This window comes from Prosopis cineraria, unplaced genomic scaffold (assembly GCF_029017545.1).
Source record: "Prosopis cineraria cultivar Desert tree isolate PC_DT_omini unplaced genomic scaffold, ASM2901754v1 PC10, whole genome shotgun sequence".
In the NCBI taxonomy this organism is placed as follows: Eukaryota; Viridiplantae; Streptophyta; class Magnoliopsida; order Fabales; family Fabaceae; genus Prosopis; species Prosopis cineraria.
Window position 1 is genome coordinate 5,363,884 of NW_026555341.1, and position 19,268 is coordinate 5,383,151.

Genomic DNA, 19,268 nt, shown 5'->3' on the forward strand with positions numbered 1-19,268 from the left:
CCACGGTTATACTATAATTTAACAAGTGAGAATCTGAAAAAAGCGGCCATATCCTAGATGGTCCATAACAAAACCCAACAAATGAAGCTTCAATTATTTTCCACTCCATTCAATTCGAATGGACCAATTTATTGACTATTTCAATCTGCGTGTACCGTCTTCCACACAGGTTTTCATTTGTGAATTATTCAATCTAAACATGACAAATCTACAGTTTAATTGGGGAAAAAAAAATCTTCTCTTCAAAAAATTTTCATTAAAATTTTTTTATACTCATTCAGTTTAAAATCATAAACAATTTTTTAATAGGTATCTTGTTTTAAAATACAAATCATTTTAGTGTCTTCTAGAAGTAACAACTATTATATCTTAAATGTAAAAACTCAAGATAAAACTATACATAATTCCAGTTATATAATTTAAGATAAATAAAATATTTCAGTGGTGAATAAATATACAATTGATTGATTAATATTGAATTATATATTATGGTTTCTTAAATAAACATATACAACTGTACAGATTAAACAAAATGCGCAAAACGTTAAGTCGCCAATCAGAGACCGTTAGACTGGTGTATAGTAGGTGTGTTTGGACTAAAGTCGCCAAAAAAATCATTCACCAAAAAAAAAAAACAAAAACAAATAGAGTAGCCAATAAAGCACCATAAATGAACTTTCTTGCACAGTAAATTGGGATGCCTTTTTCTTTCCCTAATAAAAGAAAGTTTTCGCATGAAACATACTTTCTTCTGTCCTTTTTATAAGTTATATTTTTTTAAAAAAAATTAAGTCATTATATAAGTAACTTTTTTTTAATCTCTATAATTTCTATGTAAAATTTTAAAAATATCTTTCAATAAATTCTAAAAGAAAGTATAATATTTTAATTTGTAAGAAAATTCTTCTCATACTTTTTGATCTTATTTATAGATCAGAAAGAGAATATTTATTTTGATCTTATTTATGAGACACTTCATCAATTATTATATTTATTTTTAGTATTTTACCTATTAAATGTAAGAAAATTTATTAAATCTTGTAGTTTTTTTTTAATTTTAAAGTATGTGTATATGATAATAATAAATTTGGAAATTTGTTGAAGTTTTAAATAAAGTTAATAAAATTTAAAATTTTTCTTAACTTTGATAAAATATTAAAAATAATTTATAAATATAATTTGAGAAAGTACATCATGACACTCTTTTTTTAAATATAAGGATAAAATTAAAAAGTAATTTATTTTTAAAATAATTTTATTATTTTAACTAATTTAGTTTAATTTTAATGAACTAGTTAAAAGAGAGTTGTAAAAAGAACAGGGGTAGCATTTTATAAAGATAATAATTAAGGAAAGAGTAATGATGCTTCACCTTTCAATTCACAAATACAGTTTGGTATTTTTCAAGAATTATGGCGGCCAGTGCCGCGAACGCAATGAGCACTGCCCCTCCGTGAGTTCCTCTCCTTTTCGCGCATCCTTTTGCCTAATGTTTGATCCCTCTCTTCATTTTCGATCCATCTTTTTACCAACCTTTTCAATTTGAAACTCGGTATTCATGAAGTTTATTCAGTTGGATTTCAGGAAAGGAATAAATAAAACCTGAGAAGCTTTGAACCTCGCCTGATCTTTCCTAGTTCTGCTCCACTTTCTTCGAATCAACCCCATATTAAAGCCAAAGATTTCAAGCTTTCCCCCATTCCTTTTTTCTGCTGTAATCATCGTCTGTTTCTGTGCCAACCATATAGAAGCTATGATTTCCCCCTTCCATGGTATCTGTATGTTTGAAACCCGGAGTTGATTCGCCATCTTGTTTATATTGATGTTTTTTAGGCATTTCTTCACAAACGAGATAGGCTTGTGATTTCGGAGTTATCATCGCAGAATTTTGGAGAAGGAAAGGAGGATATTTTACCAAATGGGGTTGTTGCCGTCGAATCCGAACTCAGAAAGCGAGCAGGATGGTGGGAAGAAAAATAGTGCGATGGTGCATCTCAATGTATATGACCTTACGCCTATGAACAATTATTTTTACATGTTTGGAATTGGAATCTATCATTCAGGAATAGAAGGTACGAGGTTTTAATAACACTGGCTGGCTGTATTACCCTCACGCTTCCTTTGCTGGAAATTTTTAAAACTTTGCGTTTCCAGCGCTTTATTTTTCTTTGCGTTTGTTGGAGGAAACTCTTATACAGCCTTGGTATTAGCTTGGTTATTAGAGTTTTGGTTTACACTTTCATCTATTATTAAATGATATTATGTCTAATTTTGAATATCGAAATGAAGATGAAAAGAGAATCCGATATTTACATATTGGATGAAAAGTTGCTGTGTCGAGAACATGTCATCAATAGAAGAGCTATCTTGCTGTTTGTTGCATTGTTTTATTATCAATCTTTTTAAAGAGATATGTAGAAGAATACACTGGATAGCGGTGAAAATAGGAAATAGTGATTCAAATGGTCATTCTATGAGGTTTAACTTGATTTACTATCATTTTCTTTATCTTTGCAAATATATTTAAGTTCGATCATTTGAGCGAGTTGAGGGTTGGGTTTTGCAGTTCAAACATGCCTCATGGTTTCTTCATCGAGCCATAAAGATTACACTGCCATTAAGACATGAAATACTAATTACTCCTATAAAAGAAATAAAGAATGTCATTCTTACTCTAGCTTGAAATAACTGTCTTTTAAATCTATGTAATGACGATGCTAAGTAACTTCCTTTTAGTTTCAATCAATTTTTTTTGTCTTAATATCATCTCTGGTGATGTATATTCTCTTGTAACGTCCTCTCTCTCTGGTCTCATATGCTAGTGAATGCCATTGAAATTTTGCATACAGTACTTTATGGTCATAACCTACCTGGAAGGGGCTTTTCTCAATTCCTCAAAGTCTAAATCTTTCATTATTCATTATAATTGTAATTACTGCCAGTTTCTGAATTGAATTATTGCGTAGACCTTCCTTTTATTGTCTATTACCAACACCCTGCAAATTACGTCATTGCATGGTGGTCTTCATTTCTTGTCTAACAGCGTCCATATTGGCAGATATTGTTAGGAAAGGCTGGATCTTATCTGATTTTACTAATTTTCGTGAGTTAGATGTGATAATTTGTTTCCTTCTTTGCCACTGTTCCCCCTTACCCTCTCATGATTTTAGGTGCAGCAAATTGGGTGGGTAGTGTGGGTTGTTGTGGTTTCTTTACTTGAACTAAATGATTTATTCATTTATCTTTGTGTTAGGCGATTGGATTTGGAGGAAGTGACTTCTTTTTATGTTGATCATCTGGCTGACATTTACTTGTTTATTGTCAAGTTATTAGGGAAGGCTTAACATTTGGCCAAAGGAGGGAGAAAAGGTGTAGGCTTAGCAGAAGTATTTATGATTTATTAGACACTAAGGACTTTTTTGAAATATCATCAGTAGGTTAAACTTGGATGATTATTTAATAATTGAGTCAACATAACGAAGGGGATATTTCACTTAAACCTGGTGTTATGACCTTGTAATTCAACATTTGGTTCCCAACTGTGTACAAGTCCTCTCTGTTTGAACAAGTTTGGGCCATGCTATGTTACGCTAACTGACAAGGAGATTATGTGAATCAGTAAAGAACAAAAGAAGCCATACTGTAAAGATAAAGGTGTTGAATTATGCCACCTGAACAAATATTGACCAGGAGCTTGCTTAAACTGCTTTATTTTCTCTGTAGAATCTCGCAATGAGGTATAGTTATCTTGTTTATGGACAGTGCATGGCATGGAATATGGCTTTGGAGCTCATGAGTACCCAGCAAGTGGCGTCTTTGAGGTGGAACCTAGAAGCTGCCCTGGCTTCATCTTCAGGCGATCAGTGTTCTTGGGTACCACAGATATGTCTATTTCAGAGTTCCGTTCATTTATGGAAATCCTCGCAAGTAAATATCATGGAGACACTTACCATCTGATAGCCAAGAATTGCAACCATTTTACAGATGAAGTCTGCCAACAACTAACCGGAAAGCCTATACCTGCATGGGTAAATAGGTTGGCTCGAGTAGGTGAGGAATCTCTCTGCATGTAATTTGCCTGTTTCGTCTTTGTGTATAGTGTATGCTATAAGGCTAGCTTGCATATGTGATACATAATGTGGATATGTATGCTGCCTTCCATTCTATCCGTCATTTATCTGTTGAATTAGATGCTTCTGTGTCAACGCCAAACAAGAATTTGAGATTATTGTGGAGTAGCGGTTGACACTTGTCCATGTCCGTGCTTTGGGGATCTGGTGACCGCGCGTACTTGTCTTGTTTTCATCTGATCATATTTTATTCAAAGTTTCAGGTTCTTTCTGCAATTGTCTACTGCCGGAAAGCCTTCAGGTTGCTGCTGTTGCACATATTCCAGAACGTTTGGCATATTCTGGTAAGACTATGCAACAATAATGTGTAATTTTTAATAGTCTGTCCAGGATGCATTTGTCATGCTTTGTGTATATTTTTTCATTTTAATACTTATTGAGGAAAAGGCAGAGGAAAACCTTTAAAAGTAAGTGCATTTTGTGGTGAAAGAAGAAAAAGAGGCAAAGTTTGAACTTGCTTTGTTTTACCCCATTGAACACAGTAAGATATTCTAGCTTATTCTTGTAGACCACAGAACAAACACAAACGCATATTTTACGTCATAATTATTGAACTACTTGCGTACGAGAGAGATCTCAAGTTTGATCTTTGGAAACTAAAATTTTGGTTACTTCTATTGTGATGGCAATGATCAAAATTATCATGTTTTTACGTGGCATAACACTCTGGACCTTAAGATAATCGAGTTTCATTTTGCCTTTGTTCTCCATCTTGATAATTAATAATTAATATTTAATAATGTTCCCCGGGGGGATCTCACTGTGTGCCATTGTAGATGATGAGGGATCAGACTCTAGGAGGCTGTCTTCATCTGGGGAGAGCGAAAATGAGGACGCTGATCAAAATCTGTTGATTGCACCTCATGTTGGAGAAGTGGCCTTTCTAAAAGAAAATCCTGTGCGCCTGGCACGCGAACTCTTGTGACTCTCATTTGGTTAACAAACATCGCATGAACAAGTCTCTCGAGTTGGTATATTGTATACCCCAGAAAAGAATGTTTTGTAATTTTAGTACGACCGACATACTCTGTTGTAAATTTTTGTACTTTTCAATGTCTGTACTGTACTTATTATGTAGAAGCGACTCTTTTGACCATTGAAGTTATCACTTGAATATAGAAGTTCTTGTAATTTTTCGAGACGGTTGTGGAAATTTATCTTCACAAGTTAGCGAAGATCAACGATGGAATTTCACTGTTATCGGATTCTGACTGCACCCTTTTGATGATTACCTTTTCCTTTTCTTCTTTACATGGTTTTTAGGGCGCTTGATAGGTGAAAATGCAGGTTAGACTTCCATCACTCAGCGTTGACAAGTCTAGAGCCCTGTAACCTGAAGTTTGCTTAAGCATACAAGAAACCCACGTCTTCATGTAAAGTTGTTCTAGGTGTTTATCTTCATGTAAAGTTGTTCTGGGTGTTTGCAGAAACTGCTTTGCAAACACTAGACATTACGTGTTTTACTTCTAGTCTATTTCTCCCCCACCACCATAAAAGCAACATCTTTTTGGGCCTGAACCATAAAAGCAACTGGAAAGAATAGTGGTTCACATGTCCTGCTTCAAGTCATGATCTTGCGCCATTTTGGCGTTCTCTAGAGATGAATACATTCAGAAGCTTCCTCATTCTCTTCTGGTTTTCCATATTTTTCCAATGCTCAATTTAGGTGCTGCATTCAAATTTCCCTGCAACTAAGTGCAGTGATGGGGGTCTCCATATTCATTATCCTTTTCAGATGAAAGGTCAGTTACCCTCTTATTTTCAGTTGCCTTGCAAAGAAAACCTCGCAATTAGTCACTCTCCCTCCTAGTCCTAAGGAAACTTGGTAAGCCGATTGATTTTGACCTCTAAAAAATTGATCTTGTTGACCCAAAACTGTGTCCATCAAGTCCTTCTGGTCTGAACCTTAATCTCTCCCACACCCCATTCCACTTCTATCATGTTCTTAAAAACTACACCTACCTCAACTGCTCCGGCTCCAACCACCACGTTTACACAGTTGACCCTTTATTGTTAGTCCCCAACTCATGTGAGGCTGTGAAAACAGCTGCAATTCCTTTTGAATATAATCCTTATGAAGTCTTGGATTAATATGACAAGAAACAGACGAGAGATTCGCACGCAGCACGTCACACGGGTTTTATTAACTCTCTGTCCTGTTGAGGAATATGATGCTTAGTGGTGATTGGCGTTCATCAAGCCAAAAGTTTGAATGTGTGTGCAGTTGCAGTAAGCATGGGCCTACCGGGTCAATTTGTAGCAACGGTGATCATCGCAAAGATTAATGGGATGAGGAAAAGGGGCAAGAATGAGGGAAGGCTAGGGCGATTATTGGAGAGGTTGGCAGATCTGCGGTACCCATAAATGCACACCTAAACATAATGGACTGTTGTTATTGGTCAACCATGAGTAAAGCCACATTCATATTACTCCCAATATTCCTTTTTAATAGAAAGTTTTGACAAACTCATGAAATTAAAATGAGTTACATAGAATAATAAAATTATTTTAAAAATAAATAACTTTTCAATTTTATCTCTATATTTAAAAAAGAGTGATTTGATTTATGAGATAAGTTTTTATGAAAATTAAAATATTACATTACTTTTTGAATTTATTAGATGATACTTTTGGAATTGTATATCAAATGTTATCAAAATCCAAAAAAAAAAGAGGATTTTTATAAATGGCCAAAAATATCTTCTAGGATATCACTTATAAAAAGTGAGGGGGGAGTACTCACAACACAATTCCTACCAAGCATTAATTCTGCCTGCAACGAATTTTTGGATCATATGAGGTTATTCCATTCATTTTCTTCTCCTCATCTTATCTTTTATATTTGGATTAAAAATGTAATGATTGAGATTTAATATTTTATAAAATTATTATAATAAAACATAAATAATTAAATAAACATGTCTAAACTATTCTCTCCATTTCCATTTAAAAATATAATATATTTTTAGTTTTTTAATGTATAATTAATAAGTTTTTCTACAAGTACTCTTGATAAATAAATTATTCAACATTCCATCTTTAAACGAGACAAATTATTAAATAAAAGAAAATATGTAAAGATGGCATTAGTTTAAAGATAATTAATTAACTTATTGAAAGTATAATTTGGTTAAAAATGTATTATGTTTTTTAATAGAAGGTTATTAAAATATGATATGAATAGTTCACAATGGTAAACTAATTATAGAGTATAAATAAAATAATTTAATTAAATCCCAACCCTTTAATTTTTAATCCAAAGATAAGGATGGAATAAGAAGAAAGGCAAGATTTATATATTTACACTTATATACTGAGTACTTTCATCTAATCATATCAAGATATGTGAATTTTAATATATCAATAATATTAATAAAAATTTTATTATGAAATAAATAATCTATAATAAATACACATGTTTTAACTTAATTAGAAATAAACACCTTAAGTATATAAGGCTAAATGTATAAGTTTTTTTCTAAGAAGAAAAGGAGAGAAAGGAGGAGGAGGAGGAGGATGCAACTCCATATTAAGTTTCATGATGGTAGGCTGTACAAAGTTTACGTGCTCCATTTTAGTAAATCATTATTCACACATTTACATTGTGTTCTTTGGAATACTTCAAAAAGTTAGGACACCCATCTCAAAGATCCAGAGCATGAGACGATGAGATTGGACTATTGATTTGACTTAGTGCAACCGGAAAGCTAACTCTATTGCAGATTCACTAGCGAAGGATGCTTTGAAGTAAATGGGAGATGTGATTTTCCTTACATCTCCTCTTGATTTTATCTGAAATAGTTTAATGTCTGATGCTAGAGTTTAGTGTTCAGTGTTTTCTTTCCCTTTAATGGGAAAAAAAAAAGTTAGGACACTCACTAGCGTGATCAAGATAGGATGGGGGAGGGGAGGGGGGAAAAAGAAAAATAAAATGTGGCCCTCAAGGATTGTGATTATCTGTTTAAATATGAATTCTCCATTTTTAAATATAAAAAAAATTATCACGAGTTTTTTTATTTTTATTTATAAGCAAAATTATAAATTTTAAGAGACATTTATCATTTTTTTAAATTATCTTTCAGAAAGTTAATGTTTATTTTCACTGGACAAATTATTCATATGGTTAATGAAACATTTATCATTTTTTTCCCTTATCCCTCATAAAGTTAATGTTTATTTTCACTGGACAAGTTTGCTTCATTAACCATATGAACAATTTAATCCAAATTTTTTAAATTTCAGATATAATTAACTATACTTAATCTTTTTTAAATTGTGTAAAATTACTTAGTTTTTCTTATATTTAAAAACAGGGAGAGTTTCCTCTATCTTGAAAAGGCAAGTGCCAAGCACTGTGCAGAGAAGTGACCACGAGTTTCGTTTTTTGATGTTTCACTTGAAAAACAAGCCCCCATAACAAATTAAAGAGGAAATGCTTTCACACTGACACTCTGACGCTTTCTCACACCCTTTTCTTCTTAGGCAGCAATGCTTTCTCACAGCTAATGTTTATAATCATCATTATAAAACAAAAAAAAAAGTAATAAATAAATATAGAAAAATAAAATAGGATTAAAAGAAAAAAAAAATGGAGGCTCAACACTAACAGTTTATCAGAGTCTTTCATTCTGGAATAGTGGGCTGGGACAATGGTGCATCGGTCGGCCCGTCCCTGATCTGGTCAAGCTATTTAAATGAACTGTGAGGGGAAAAAAAAAAAGGTTCAACTCAACTAAAGTCAAACAGAAATAAATACAGTAAATTTCTGCTCTGTTCCTCACACGTAAGTCTCACAAAAGGTACGACTCATCTTTTCCCTTGTTCTTCTGCTTTAATTGCATTTACTTCTTTTGCCCCCTCTGTTTAATTACATTTATTCCAATGGAATCCGTACTCCCCTTTTCATGGATTCATTCACAAACACAATTTGTTCATCGCACTTATTAAGAAAATTCAATTTTTTTCAAGTCTATGAAAAATTGGCTTAGTTTTGTCCTTATCTGTAACTAACATCCACAGCAGACATTAATTAACCTAGGTGAAAATGTAAAAACACTTAAAACTATAAATAAGAATCAATATTAAATGTCCAATTTGTGCCAGGTTGTTCATATCTACGAAGCTATCAAACGATGGCTCTTCGTTCACCGTCGCTCCTCTTCATCTTCTCTCTGGCCTTCTCGTTCATCGCATTTTCACATCCAAAACCCTTTATAGTACTCCACGGTATTCGTTTCATATTCTCTCTTCTTTATTTGTTTTCCATATAAACGTTTGGATTCTTTTCTCTGTTTTCAGTCCATTTTGGTTTCTCTGTTTTCTCTGTTTCTCTGTTTTCTACTTTTCTTTGTCACCAACGTTGAATATATCGCTTTTTAGAGATTTCCGGTATCTATTCATAAATCTAGTATCCATTTACTTCGTGTAAAAGGAAGAGAATTATATGTATTACTCAACACACGTCTTACATAAATTTGGTAGGATTTTTAATTTCAAACAGTACACTGTTTAAGCTAAAATGCCGCCTCGTCGTCTTTGTTTTTTAATGGTAGGCATAAATAGTGATTGCTCCAGCCATGGAGTTTCCAACAATCGTGGAGAAATTGACCAACTTCTCTGGTGTTGAAGGACATTGCATGTAATGCTTCCCTGACTTCTCTATTAGTTTTCTCACAGTATGCAGCAGCTAACTCTGTTTTATATCTAAACCAATCTAGTATCTATCCAGTATTAGATATAAAACAGGTTAAATTTTCTACGTGTTTGATGAGGCTGTCTCATTTTGCTCCAGAGAGGCAGGCAATGGAGTTTCTGATTCATGGTTGATGCCCATGCACAGACAGGTAATACATCATCAAAAGAATCAGTGCTAATGAATATCATTATTATCCATATAAAACATCAAATTTATCAACAATGCTGAATGCGTCTTTTGAAATAGAAAAAGGGGCATGCTATATTATCAGACGTTCTGATGGTTTTAACTATTTCTACTTGTAAATTTCAGGTCGAGATTGTTTGTCAGAAGGTGATCGAGATTCACAGACCATTGTGGTAATGTATCTAACCTGGATTTTCCAGTTGATCTTTCCTTCTGACTACTTTTTCCCATCAAAATGTGTAGGTCAAGGAAATGAACATATTGCGTGAGGGATACAACATTGTTGGGCTCTCCCAGGTGAAATATGAGGGCTGAGATTTCCCTGTTTTACTTTCTTCTGTCTTTCCTTTCCATTGCAAAATGCTTCCACGCTAGTTTCCTGTTCATGTCAAATTTCTAAACTTAGATCACATTATTTCAAGACTAATCTTTATAGTATTTACTTGAAAAGTCAATCAATAACTGCTGATTCAGATTCTTGTCATGGTTTGTGAAGGAATTATTTAGGGAAACATGATCATGTCAAACAATTTGTCTTTCCCTTGCGGCCCATATGTTTGTTTAGGAATATTTTTCAACGAGTTAACGATGTTAAATATCACTTAGCTTATTCTACTTAATTTTTTATAGCTTCAACAAGTCACATGTATCATGCTAATGTTCAATTCTAAAGATTTTTGGTTTTCAAAGTTTCAAGCCTGATCTTTGGGGTTTCATTCCTAAACTATTATTTTGTTCAACAGGGCAATATAATTGCTCGTGGTGTTATAGAATTTTGTGATGGGGGTCCTCCGGTAAGAACCCTTTATCTTTGTAAGTTCTATTTGTACAATTTAAACTTTAATCCAATACTATATCTATTTTATGAAAAGCATTAATGACTTTTCCCCTTTTGAGTGTTGAAACAGGTTAACAATTACATCTCTTTGGCAGGCCCCCATGCCGGTCTTGCCTCAGTTCCTGAATGCGGCGTGAGTATCACCGTGGCTTTCCTGGCATTCTATTCCCAAAATTATATACACAAGAATATAACCTCTCCTCATTCTCTTTTCCCTTTCTTCTTTGTTCCTGACTTCCAATTTTATTTCTTTGGCTTCCAAAGTCAGATGCCCTATGCATTATTGTAGGCCAACTGCTCAAATTAGCGGTTTACAGTGACCTTGTTCAAGTAATCACTCTGCCTTTGACTTCACAGAGTTTCCCTTTTTTACTCTCAAAGTGCGCTAACTATTCCATGTAGTGTGCTCGTTTATCTGGATTCATTTCCGTTCACGCGTGTATTACTGACATGCCTTAACTCAAACTGGCAGGAACACTTGGCTCCTAGCGGTTATCTTAAAATACCAAATGTGAGTATTACTTTTCGCATGTCGGAGGCTTCTGTTCAAGAACTTTTAGATTGAGATGGAAAGCTGCTTAGGTTTTGTTATTTTATGATATCTTCCAAATCAACCCATCCTTTTTCCCCTGTGGAGGGAATGCTGACAGCTGAGCCCAAATCTGTTTGCAGGCAATCCATGATTACTTGGAGAAATGCAGGTTTCTTCCTGTGCTTAACAATGAACACCCAGATACCAGGAATTCCACTTACAAGGAAAGACTGAGTAGCTTGGAGAACTTGGTGCTTATCATGGTAAGTTGAACTTGTATGGCAGTTTTTCTTTGATATCCTACGAATATTGGAGTTGACTTTTTGACAACGCTAATTTATCTGCCTGTCTAATTTTATACGCTACAAAGTTTGAGAATGACACAGTATTAATACCAAAGGAAACTTCCTGGTTTGGATATTATCCCGATGGATGCTTCGAGCCGGTTTTATCTCCAAATCAGGTAGGATTCTCAATTCAAATTCAAGCGTCACAGCCTGAAAATTATGCTTACTGTAGTAAAAAATTATGGTGATCCTAGAACATGGTTGTGTTGGTGATTTGATATGAAATGCAGACAAAACTTTATAGAGAGGACTGGATTGGGCTGAGAAGCATGGACGAAGGTGGGAAGGTCAAATTCGTAAGTGTAGGGGGAGATCATCTGGAAATGTCAGATGGAGATATGCACAAATATGTAGTGCCTTACTTGAAGGAGCATGCCGTTGCCTCCCGGAAGCCGGGACCCTGACTTCGACCAACTTGTTCGGGAGCCTCTAGGCCATGCCTGATTTATTGTTAAACCCTCTTGATTTAACCAATGAAATTATGTTTTGTCAGTCAAAAAACTATACTTGTCCTCTTAAAATATAAAATATTTTTCACATAATCTCACCCCCAATAAAGTAATTACCTACTTTTTAACTAATTCTTTTTTATATTTACCTCTATTAAAAATCTTACAATAAATATAAAGTCATATCAATAGAGATTTTCTGTCAATCATATCAAAAAACTAAAAATGCTTTAAATTTTTAAACATTCAATTCCTCAAAAAATGTCTTAAATTTTTGAACACAGAGAGTACTTATTACTGCCACCACTCATTAATATTTATAAAAAAATAATTTTTGTATTCTTAATTTTAATTATGAATAAATTATTGTCTAGGAATGGATCATCAATAAATAAGGGGTAAATTAGAAAAATATTAATTATGTCAACTATACTTTAAAGACATAAAACTTGCAAAATTTACAGGGTGGAAGAGAGTACATTTTCGGGATTATTGAACAACAATTACTTTTTGTTATTTTTAATAATCTCTGATTCACGCGTTCTGCATTTAAATTTGCTCGGCAAGATTGTTAAAAATGGCGTGACACGGTGAGTGAGACTCAGCATTAGGTTTCGCTTGGCCTTCAGCTATCGAGATGTTGAGAAGCGACTTAAATGACTATTAGGAAGGAGTGAAAATCGATACAATGGTGACACAGCACAAGTAACACTGGGAGCTGGTCATTCGGATTCAGGACAGCAAACAAGTGGAATATATACAGGAGGGAGATGGAATTATGGGTTTCAGGTTCAGCCCTGCTGAAGAGGGAACTATTATTGATTTCCTCCCTGCTCATCCCCCTCTCAGTAAACATGGATATCAACACTAATGCCACCCAAATGATTGCTGCTGCTCGCTTTGACTGTGGAAACCTCCTGGTGCCTACCATATCTCAGCCAAAGGCATGATATTCCTGCCAACGCTGCCTGTCCAGCGACCCGCACCTGGTACACTACGCTCACATTTGCCCATATCTTGCTTCCCAAAGTGGCCTCGTATCCTTCTAGATCTGACTCCGTTACCACCACCACAGAACCGTCATCAAATGTTACAAGGTCTAGTGAACCTGCAGGTGCCTTCATTACTATGTTACCCGAGGGAGCATAGGCCATCGCTTTCCTAACCCTAAGGTGGTAGTATTCCTGAACAGCCTGAAATTTCAACATTCCAATCACATAAGAAACGTCCTCACAACTACCACTATAAACAATTCTCAACGCAATTCACATCATGAGAAATTTTCTGCTCAGCATAATGGATCCATTTCTTTTTCTTTTCAACTTTGTTGCGCGGAAAATCAGATTGGAGCTACAGTCCATTTACAATAAGCCAGAGTTCTCACAACACAATCAGTAAACAAATCGTCACTAATAAGTGATAACAGCTAAAACAAGAAATTTCATTCTTACTTGCCACTGAGAGGAAGCCAGAAGAACCCTTGGTCGAATTGACTTCACATAATCATATGCAGCACTAGGTGTCATAAGCTTGTAATGCACCTACAGAAAAAGCTTAAATTGTGAGACCTGCCAGTAAATCTTGTTTTTCCTTTTCTTTCCTTGTAAGGGTGAGGCACTAACCAAGTAACAGATAACAACAGTTGTGCTACGACCGCGCCCAGCTTTACAATGGACATATGTAACCCGTCCAGCCAACGCATTTTCTTAATAAAAAGAACACTTGTTAAAACAAAGTCAAATTGAAACCAACTGAAAATACCGAGTCTAAGCGTATCGTATAGAAAAGCAATGAATAAAATTTTGACAAGGCTACTGCTGATATTCACCAACACCTTCTTGAAACTCATCATTATAGTTTACCTTTCCTTTTCTCTTCTTCCTTCGTCGGTTCTCAAAAGAAGAACGTATTAAAAGTGAAGAGAAATACAGTGCAGAAAAACAGGGAAGCAACAGGCTTAAATTATTTAGAAATATAACTCATCAGTTTCATTTTTTCCATGTGGCTAAGTAAGAGACTTAAATTAAATCTACTATTGAATACTTCAAAGTCCTATACTCAAACAAATGCTTACCATGAATGAAGTCTACAGCAGAGCATATGTCATGCAATGAAGGTGCGAAATAGTAATCTCTAGTAGGAATCATGAGATGGTCAATTCCATGAGCCTGCCAAGTTTAAATATGAATTAAACCACAACCGAACAAGCAGAAAATATATTAAATATCAAATCATTGAAAGCGCTAGATTGAGTTACAGTTTCTAATATGATTCCTGTTAAACTCTTCAAAAGAAAAAAGAAAGTGTAAATTTATTTTCAAAATAAAAACATGTAGCACTAACTTGCAAAAAATTCCACTTGTTATAAATATTTCTTCATTACAAAATGCCACTAAGCCGTCGAAACATTCATAAAAAATTACAGGATCCCAATCTATCAATTAGATGAATAAGTAGGGAGTGTTTCTATTCAGTGTTTCATCACAGGCAGCAGAAAAGATAAAACTATACACAGAACACTCACGTGATAAAGTGAGGTTGAGACCAAAGTCTCATATGACTCATTCAATGTGATGACTCCTCGAACACCCAGCTCCTTTAAGCGGGGAACATCAATAGGGAAAGGAACAGCACCTAATAATATGAACTGAAAAATAAGTGCATCAGAATAAAGGAGAAGCTCACTTTCCCAAAGAACATAAGACCATTATGCGTATCCTCCCAACCAAAAGAATAAGGACACGCCTATGAAATAAGACATATCTGACAACTGATAACACATATTTACAGAATCGTACTAAAGGAGAAGAATATAAGAACATTATCCAACCAAATGTCAAGTAAATACTAAAACCCAAAAATAAAGACACGCCAGAAAAAACATACTTCTCTAATCCTATTTATAACTTACTTCCAACATATTTAACCGGAATTAAAAAAAACCTTGAAACTTAACTTTGTCTAAAATTTTAATAATTTTTCAACTTTGCTTTTATTAAATATACATACTGTGACAACATATTTTCTCTCTCCAATATTTAATAGAGTGTAAATGAAAAATTTGTGATGAAAATTGAATTAAGGTAATTTATAAATAAGACAAAAAAAAAAAACTTCTTTCTCCACCTTATAAATAGGACCATAGGAAATACATCTGATAACTAAGGTTTACACATCTACGTTGAGCAAAGAATTGCAAATTGAAACTTCTAATCCACAAAAAATACCCCCAAAAATCATATAACTCCATCCAAACCACATAAGAAGAAAAGTAATCAGTAACACATGAAAACCCCGCGAAGACATTGATGCATTACATACAGACAAATTGAAACCCATATTCTCTCACCAGTGGAATCCTGCAAGTGGTTCGTGTTGCTTCAGAAATAAAAGGAAAAAAAATCCAACCAATCACAAAAGACTAATATCACTGAACATGAAAGAAAATCAGGGGTTTACAAAATTATACCTCATCAACCTTATCCCACCACCGAAACTCGGCCTGAATCTTATTCCTAACGACATTATAAAGCAGAGTGGGATAGAAGAGAGCACGAGCCCCCGCTCCAACCAGAGCCCTTTTCGCATCTGAAACGAAAAAATTTGCCCCACCAATAACACCATTTCCGAGATATAATTTCTCTTCCTCTCCACCTCCCACCTCTTCTCCCTTCAATTCCTCAAGATGCATTACTCTCTTTCTGGTCAGAAAACAAGAGCAATTCGCGAAGCTTTACAAAAACCTAATCAACAAAATTCCATACAGGAAAAATCAATCCATGGGAAGTTCAATTACACCCCTTCTGTTTCCATGATTTAAACCAGCGAACAGGTAAATTGATACCGGGGGCAAAAATAAAGTAAAATAGCCACTCGTACCAGGCAGTCAGGCAGGTCACAACATTCCAACAGGAATGATACGAATTTTGGAACAGGAGGAACGACGAAGAATGGAACAAGAATTCGAAGTGAAAAAAGAGGAGACGAAATTTTCCAGAGAAAAGAACAGCATATTAGTTACAAATTGATCGGACGCTGATAGCGGGGCGATATGATCGTATCATGCAAGAAATCAAATCTTGGTCAGAAAAAATGAAAATGAAATGAAAAATTGAAAAAGAATTGAAATCCGCAATAAATTTGCTTGGATGAGAGAATCGCCTGGGTTCTACTCCACCTTTGTCTGGACGATATCCGCAATGAAAAGTAAAGGAGGGAGGGAGAAATCGAGAATTGAAGGGGGAGAATCTCAAATGACTTGACGGTGAGATAGAGCAACGAGAAAGTCGTCGAGGGAATGACACGTAAGGAAAACGGGCAACTGATGTGAATTTGCTCTACAAAACTTAATGACCAGCGGAAGATAAATTTACATGAAAAATGATGAAAATACGCTCATTGTTCTATAGAATCAAACATCCACTACTTTTATATATTACTCTTATTTCATTTATAAAATATTTTTAATATATTTTATTATAATTAAAAAAATTTAAAATTTATTAACTTTATATAAAAATTTAATAATTTTCAACTTTTCTCTTAATAAATGTACATATTTTAATAATATATTTTCTTTTTTCAACATTTAATAGAGGTTAAATAAAAAAAATTGCAATGAAAATTTAATGAGATAACTTATAAATAAGATAAAAAAATATTCTCTTTCTATCTTATAAATAAAACTAGATGGAGTAATATAAGGCAAGCGAAATGTCACGATCTGTAATTTTTTATGAGATTAAGAAGGTTCGGAATGTTTCAAAACCTCTCAAAAAGCTCCTAGATAACCTTAAGAGTGTTAGAGAATGTAAGAATATTTTAAAAAGATTTACAAAACTCAAGCCTCAATATTTTAATTTTGCCTTTGGATATTTACATGATATTTGTTATAAATATTTATAAGAGAATTTTAGAGAATAATTGTAACCATAGAATTGATTTAATTTTCATTATCCATTAAAAAGATGAAAATTTTTTAGATTTAAGAAGAGGTGTATAAATACCTCACTCCTCTTTATTTATAAATTATCTCGAGTTTTCAAAACAATAATACTCTTATATTTTTTAAATTTTCTTAACTAATTTTTACCTTCAAACTTTTCCTTTCCTCAATTTAATCAAACTTCCTCCTTTTCAAATAAGTTAGGCCTACCTAATACCTTTCAAAAAAAGATGTAATTGCACGAGTTGAAAGACAAATCCCATGACAGGAAGCTTGGGATTGAGAATTAGTCTACGGACGCTTAAATACTGGAGCATAATAGCATATGCTCTTGTCCTTACGAAAAATATATATATATATATATATATATCACGACAGCATGAAGGAACAATCAGCAACTGGTTCACATCTTGATCTGCAAAGTGCGCGTTCTTCGCTGGTTGATTAGCACAATCGATTGATTTGTGGCCCACTGAAATTAATTTCAATATCCCATGGTTGACACATAATATTTCTAATCTGCTGAATAAGTGGGCATCAGTGTGTGGTAAGGTATGCAATCCCTCGTAATCAGTTTCATCCCTTACATTGAATCAGCGTGAATCTTTATCTTGCTCGGATTGCAATCTAAACACAGCAGAAGTTTCGTTTCAATCCCTTCGAGCTCCACTTCAGTGGAGGCTCCAAAACCCAGACTATGTTGAAAACCAATGACACGTCAAACATCTACTACTGTGAGGAGAATGTGTTCATCTCCACAATTGGTGGCTAAATGTCACGGATGATATCTCCATGACCGTATAAAGACCAATGTAATAAACGATTCGCTGGTTAGCCTCGCACAATATAGGTAAAGAGGGCAACATTGGCATTGGGGGTGTTCTGCCTCAGTTTTCGGGCTGAGTGCACAACTGGTCGGGGGCTAGTGCCGCCTCCCTGATGAGCCCATGACAGGGCGAAACCAGTGTGATCCGTATATAGTAAGGCTTGTCCTGAGGATTATGGGGTCCTCCAGGACGCCACACGGGCGCTGTATGCTGCGCCAGACTCTCAGCCCGTGATATAAAGCTTTGTTAACGTTTTTCAAAGCTCTAGCCTAAGCCAATTAAATTCTCAAACAAATCGAGAGATCAAAAGTTCAAACCATTTTAATCATTTTGAGAATTTAATTAATCATTTACAACAACATCATTTGTGGAATTGCATTATCACATTTAGACTTCGAATAAAAATATATTGAAAAACAATATGAGCTTTTTAAGCTTTAATCATTGAGAGTCAGCCATGAAAATTGGTCAGCTTCGTAGAAACGATATCTAACCCCTTATTTACTCCTTGTTTGGTTGGAGGAAAAGGGAAAAAAAATTCATTAAAATTTCCCTCCCCTTCCCTTATTTGACAAAGTGAGGGACTGGAAAATTAAATTAAATTTTCCATCCTCCCCTTTAAAACCTCCCCAAAATTAGGGGAATTCCTCCTTCCCCACCTTGCATTAAAATTTTTTTCCTCCGTATAGAGAGGCATGGCTTATAATGATGGGATCATTCCATATAGAGAGACCTTTTTTTCCCCTCGGTTCAGAAGCATTTAGCCCAGAATATGAAGAGATCACCCAATTTAATTATGAAAAACTCAACCCATTTAAGCATACCCTCAAGCTGGGTTTTGTAGGATAAATTAAATTTGGTGCGTGTTTAATTTCTGCATGAGTACACCAAAACCAGAATTTCAAAAGTTTTTTTACCTGAAACTAAGAATAATATTAATCCAATAAGAATCTCTGCACAAAATAGATAATGGCCTTCTCCAAAGCCGAAACGACTAGTTATATGGATGTTCCCTAGAGAAGGCATAGTAGCCATGATGACGTGGCTAAAGCCCTTGCTGTATTTTTAACGAGTACACGTTCTCAACATCCTCTACTTGGGGAAAAAAAATTAGAGAAAGAGAAATAAAGAAGGTACCTGGCAGGGCCAAGGGGTGAAACCAAAGCTCCAGGTTCGAGGGGCCAATTTTATATGACTAAATATATTATTTAATTATTTTATTTTAAATATTTATTTTTATTATTATGATATCTTTAAAATAATTTTAGGGATGACGAAATTTCTAGTTTCTTAAATTTGTTTTAATTATTGATTTAATT

General features: G+C 34.4%; 3 protein-coding genes across 9 annotated transcripts; 2 read left to right on the forward strand and 1 right to left on the reverse strand.

Moving 5' to 3' along the window:
• Positions 1 to 1,373: 1,373 nt before the first annotated feature.
• Positions 1,374 to 5,269, forward strand: LOC129322829 (deSI-like protein At4g17486). 6 transcript variants are annotated; one of them, XM_054969240.1, is made up of 5 exons: positions 1,374 to 1,453; positions 1,834 to 2,072; positions 3,763 to 4,050; positions 4,328 to 4,414; positions 4,907 to 5,269. In XM_054969240.1, the coding sequence occupies exons 2-5, from the start codon at positions 1,919 to 1,921 to the stop codon at positions 5,053 to 5,055; spliced, it is 678 nt and encodes a 225-aa protein (XP_054825215.1). In that variant the 5' UTR covers positions 1,374 to 1,453; positions 1,834 to 1,918; the 3' UTR covers positions 5,056 to 5,269. The 6 variants fall into 6 exon arrangements, with proteins under 6 accessions (XP_054825215.1, XP_054825212.1, XP_054825213.1 ...); XM_054969237.1 differs by having other exon boundaries at positions 1,379 to 1,453; positions 1,885 to 2,072; XM_054969238.1 differs by having other exon boundaries at positions 1,379 to 1,453; positions 1,885 to 2,072; positions 4,334 to 4,414.
• A 3,960-nt stretch (positions 5,270 to 9,229) lies between these two features.
• On the forward strand, positions 9,230 to 12,270 carry LOC129322798 (uncharacterized). 2 transcript variants are annotated; one of them, XM_054969187.1, is made up of 12 exons: positions 9,230 to 9,356; positions 9,683 to 9,768; positions 9,922 to 9,973; positions 10,138 to 10,158; positions 10,255 to 10,308; positions 10,755 to 10,805; positions 10,920 to 10,982; positions 11,114 to 11,179; positions 11,322 to 11,360; positions 11,522 to 11,644; positions 11,752 to 11,844; positions 11,959 to 12,270. In XM_054969187.1, exons 2-12 carry the CDS (start codon positions 9,707 to 9,709, stop codon positions 12,130 to 12,132), a joined length of 798 nt encoding a protein of 265 aa, XP_054825162.1. In that variant the 5' UTR covers positions 9,230 to 9,356; positions 9,683 to 9,706; the 3' UTR covers positions 12,133 to 12,270. The 2 variants fall into 2 exon arrangements, with proteins under 2 accessions (XP_054825162.1, XP_054825163.1); XM_054969188.1 differs by lacking the exon at positions 9,230 to 9,356 and having other exon boundaries at positions 9,684 to 9,768; positions 9,848 to 9,973.
• Positions 12,271 to 12,815: 545 nt separating this feature from the next.
• Positions 12,816 to 16,379, reverse strand: LOC129322797 (phosphatidylglycerophosphate phosphatase PTPMT2-like). The gene is made up of 7 exons (XM_054969186.1): positions 16,057 to 16,379; positions 15,647 to 15,920; positions 14,702 to 14,824; positions 14,252 to 14,345; positions 13,800 to 13,882; positions 13,629 to 13,718; positions 12,816 to 13,370 (listed from the first exon to the last, which is right to left on the reverse strand). Exons 2-7 carry the CDS (start codon positions 15,866 to 15,868, stop codon positions 13,023 to 13,025), a joined length of 960 nt encoding a protein of 319 aa, XP_054825161.1. The 5' UTR covers positions 15,869 to 15,920; positions 16,057 to 16,379; the 3' UTR covers positions 12,816 to 13,022.
• Between the last annotated feature and the right edge of the window lie 2,889 nt (positions 16,380 to 19,268).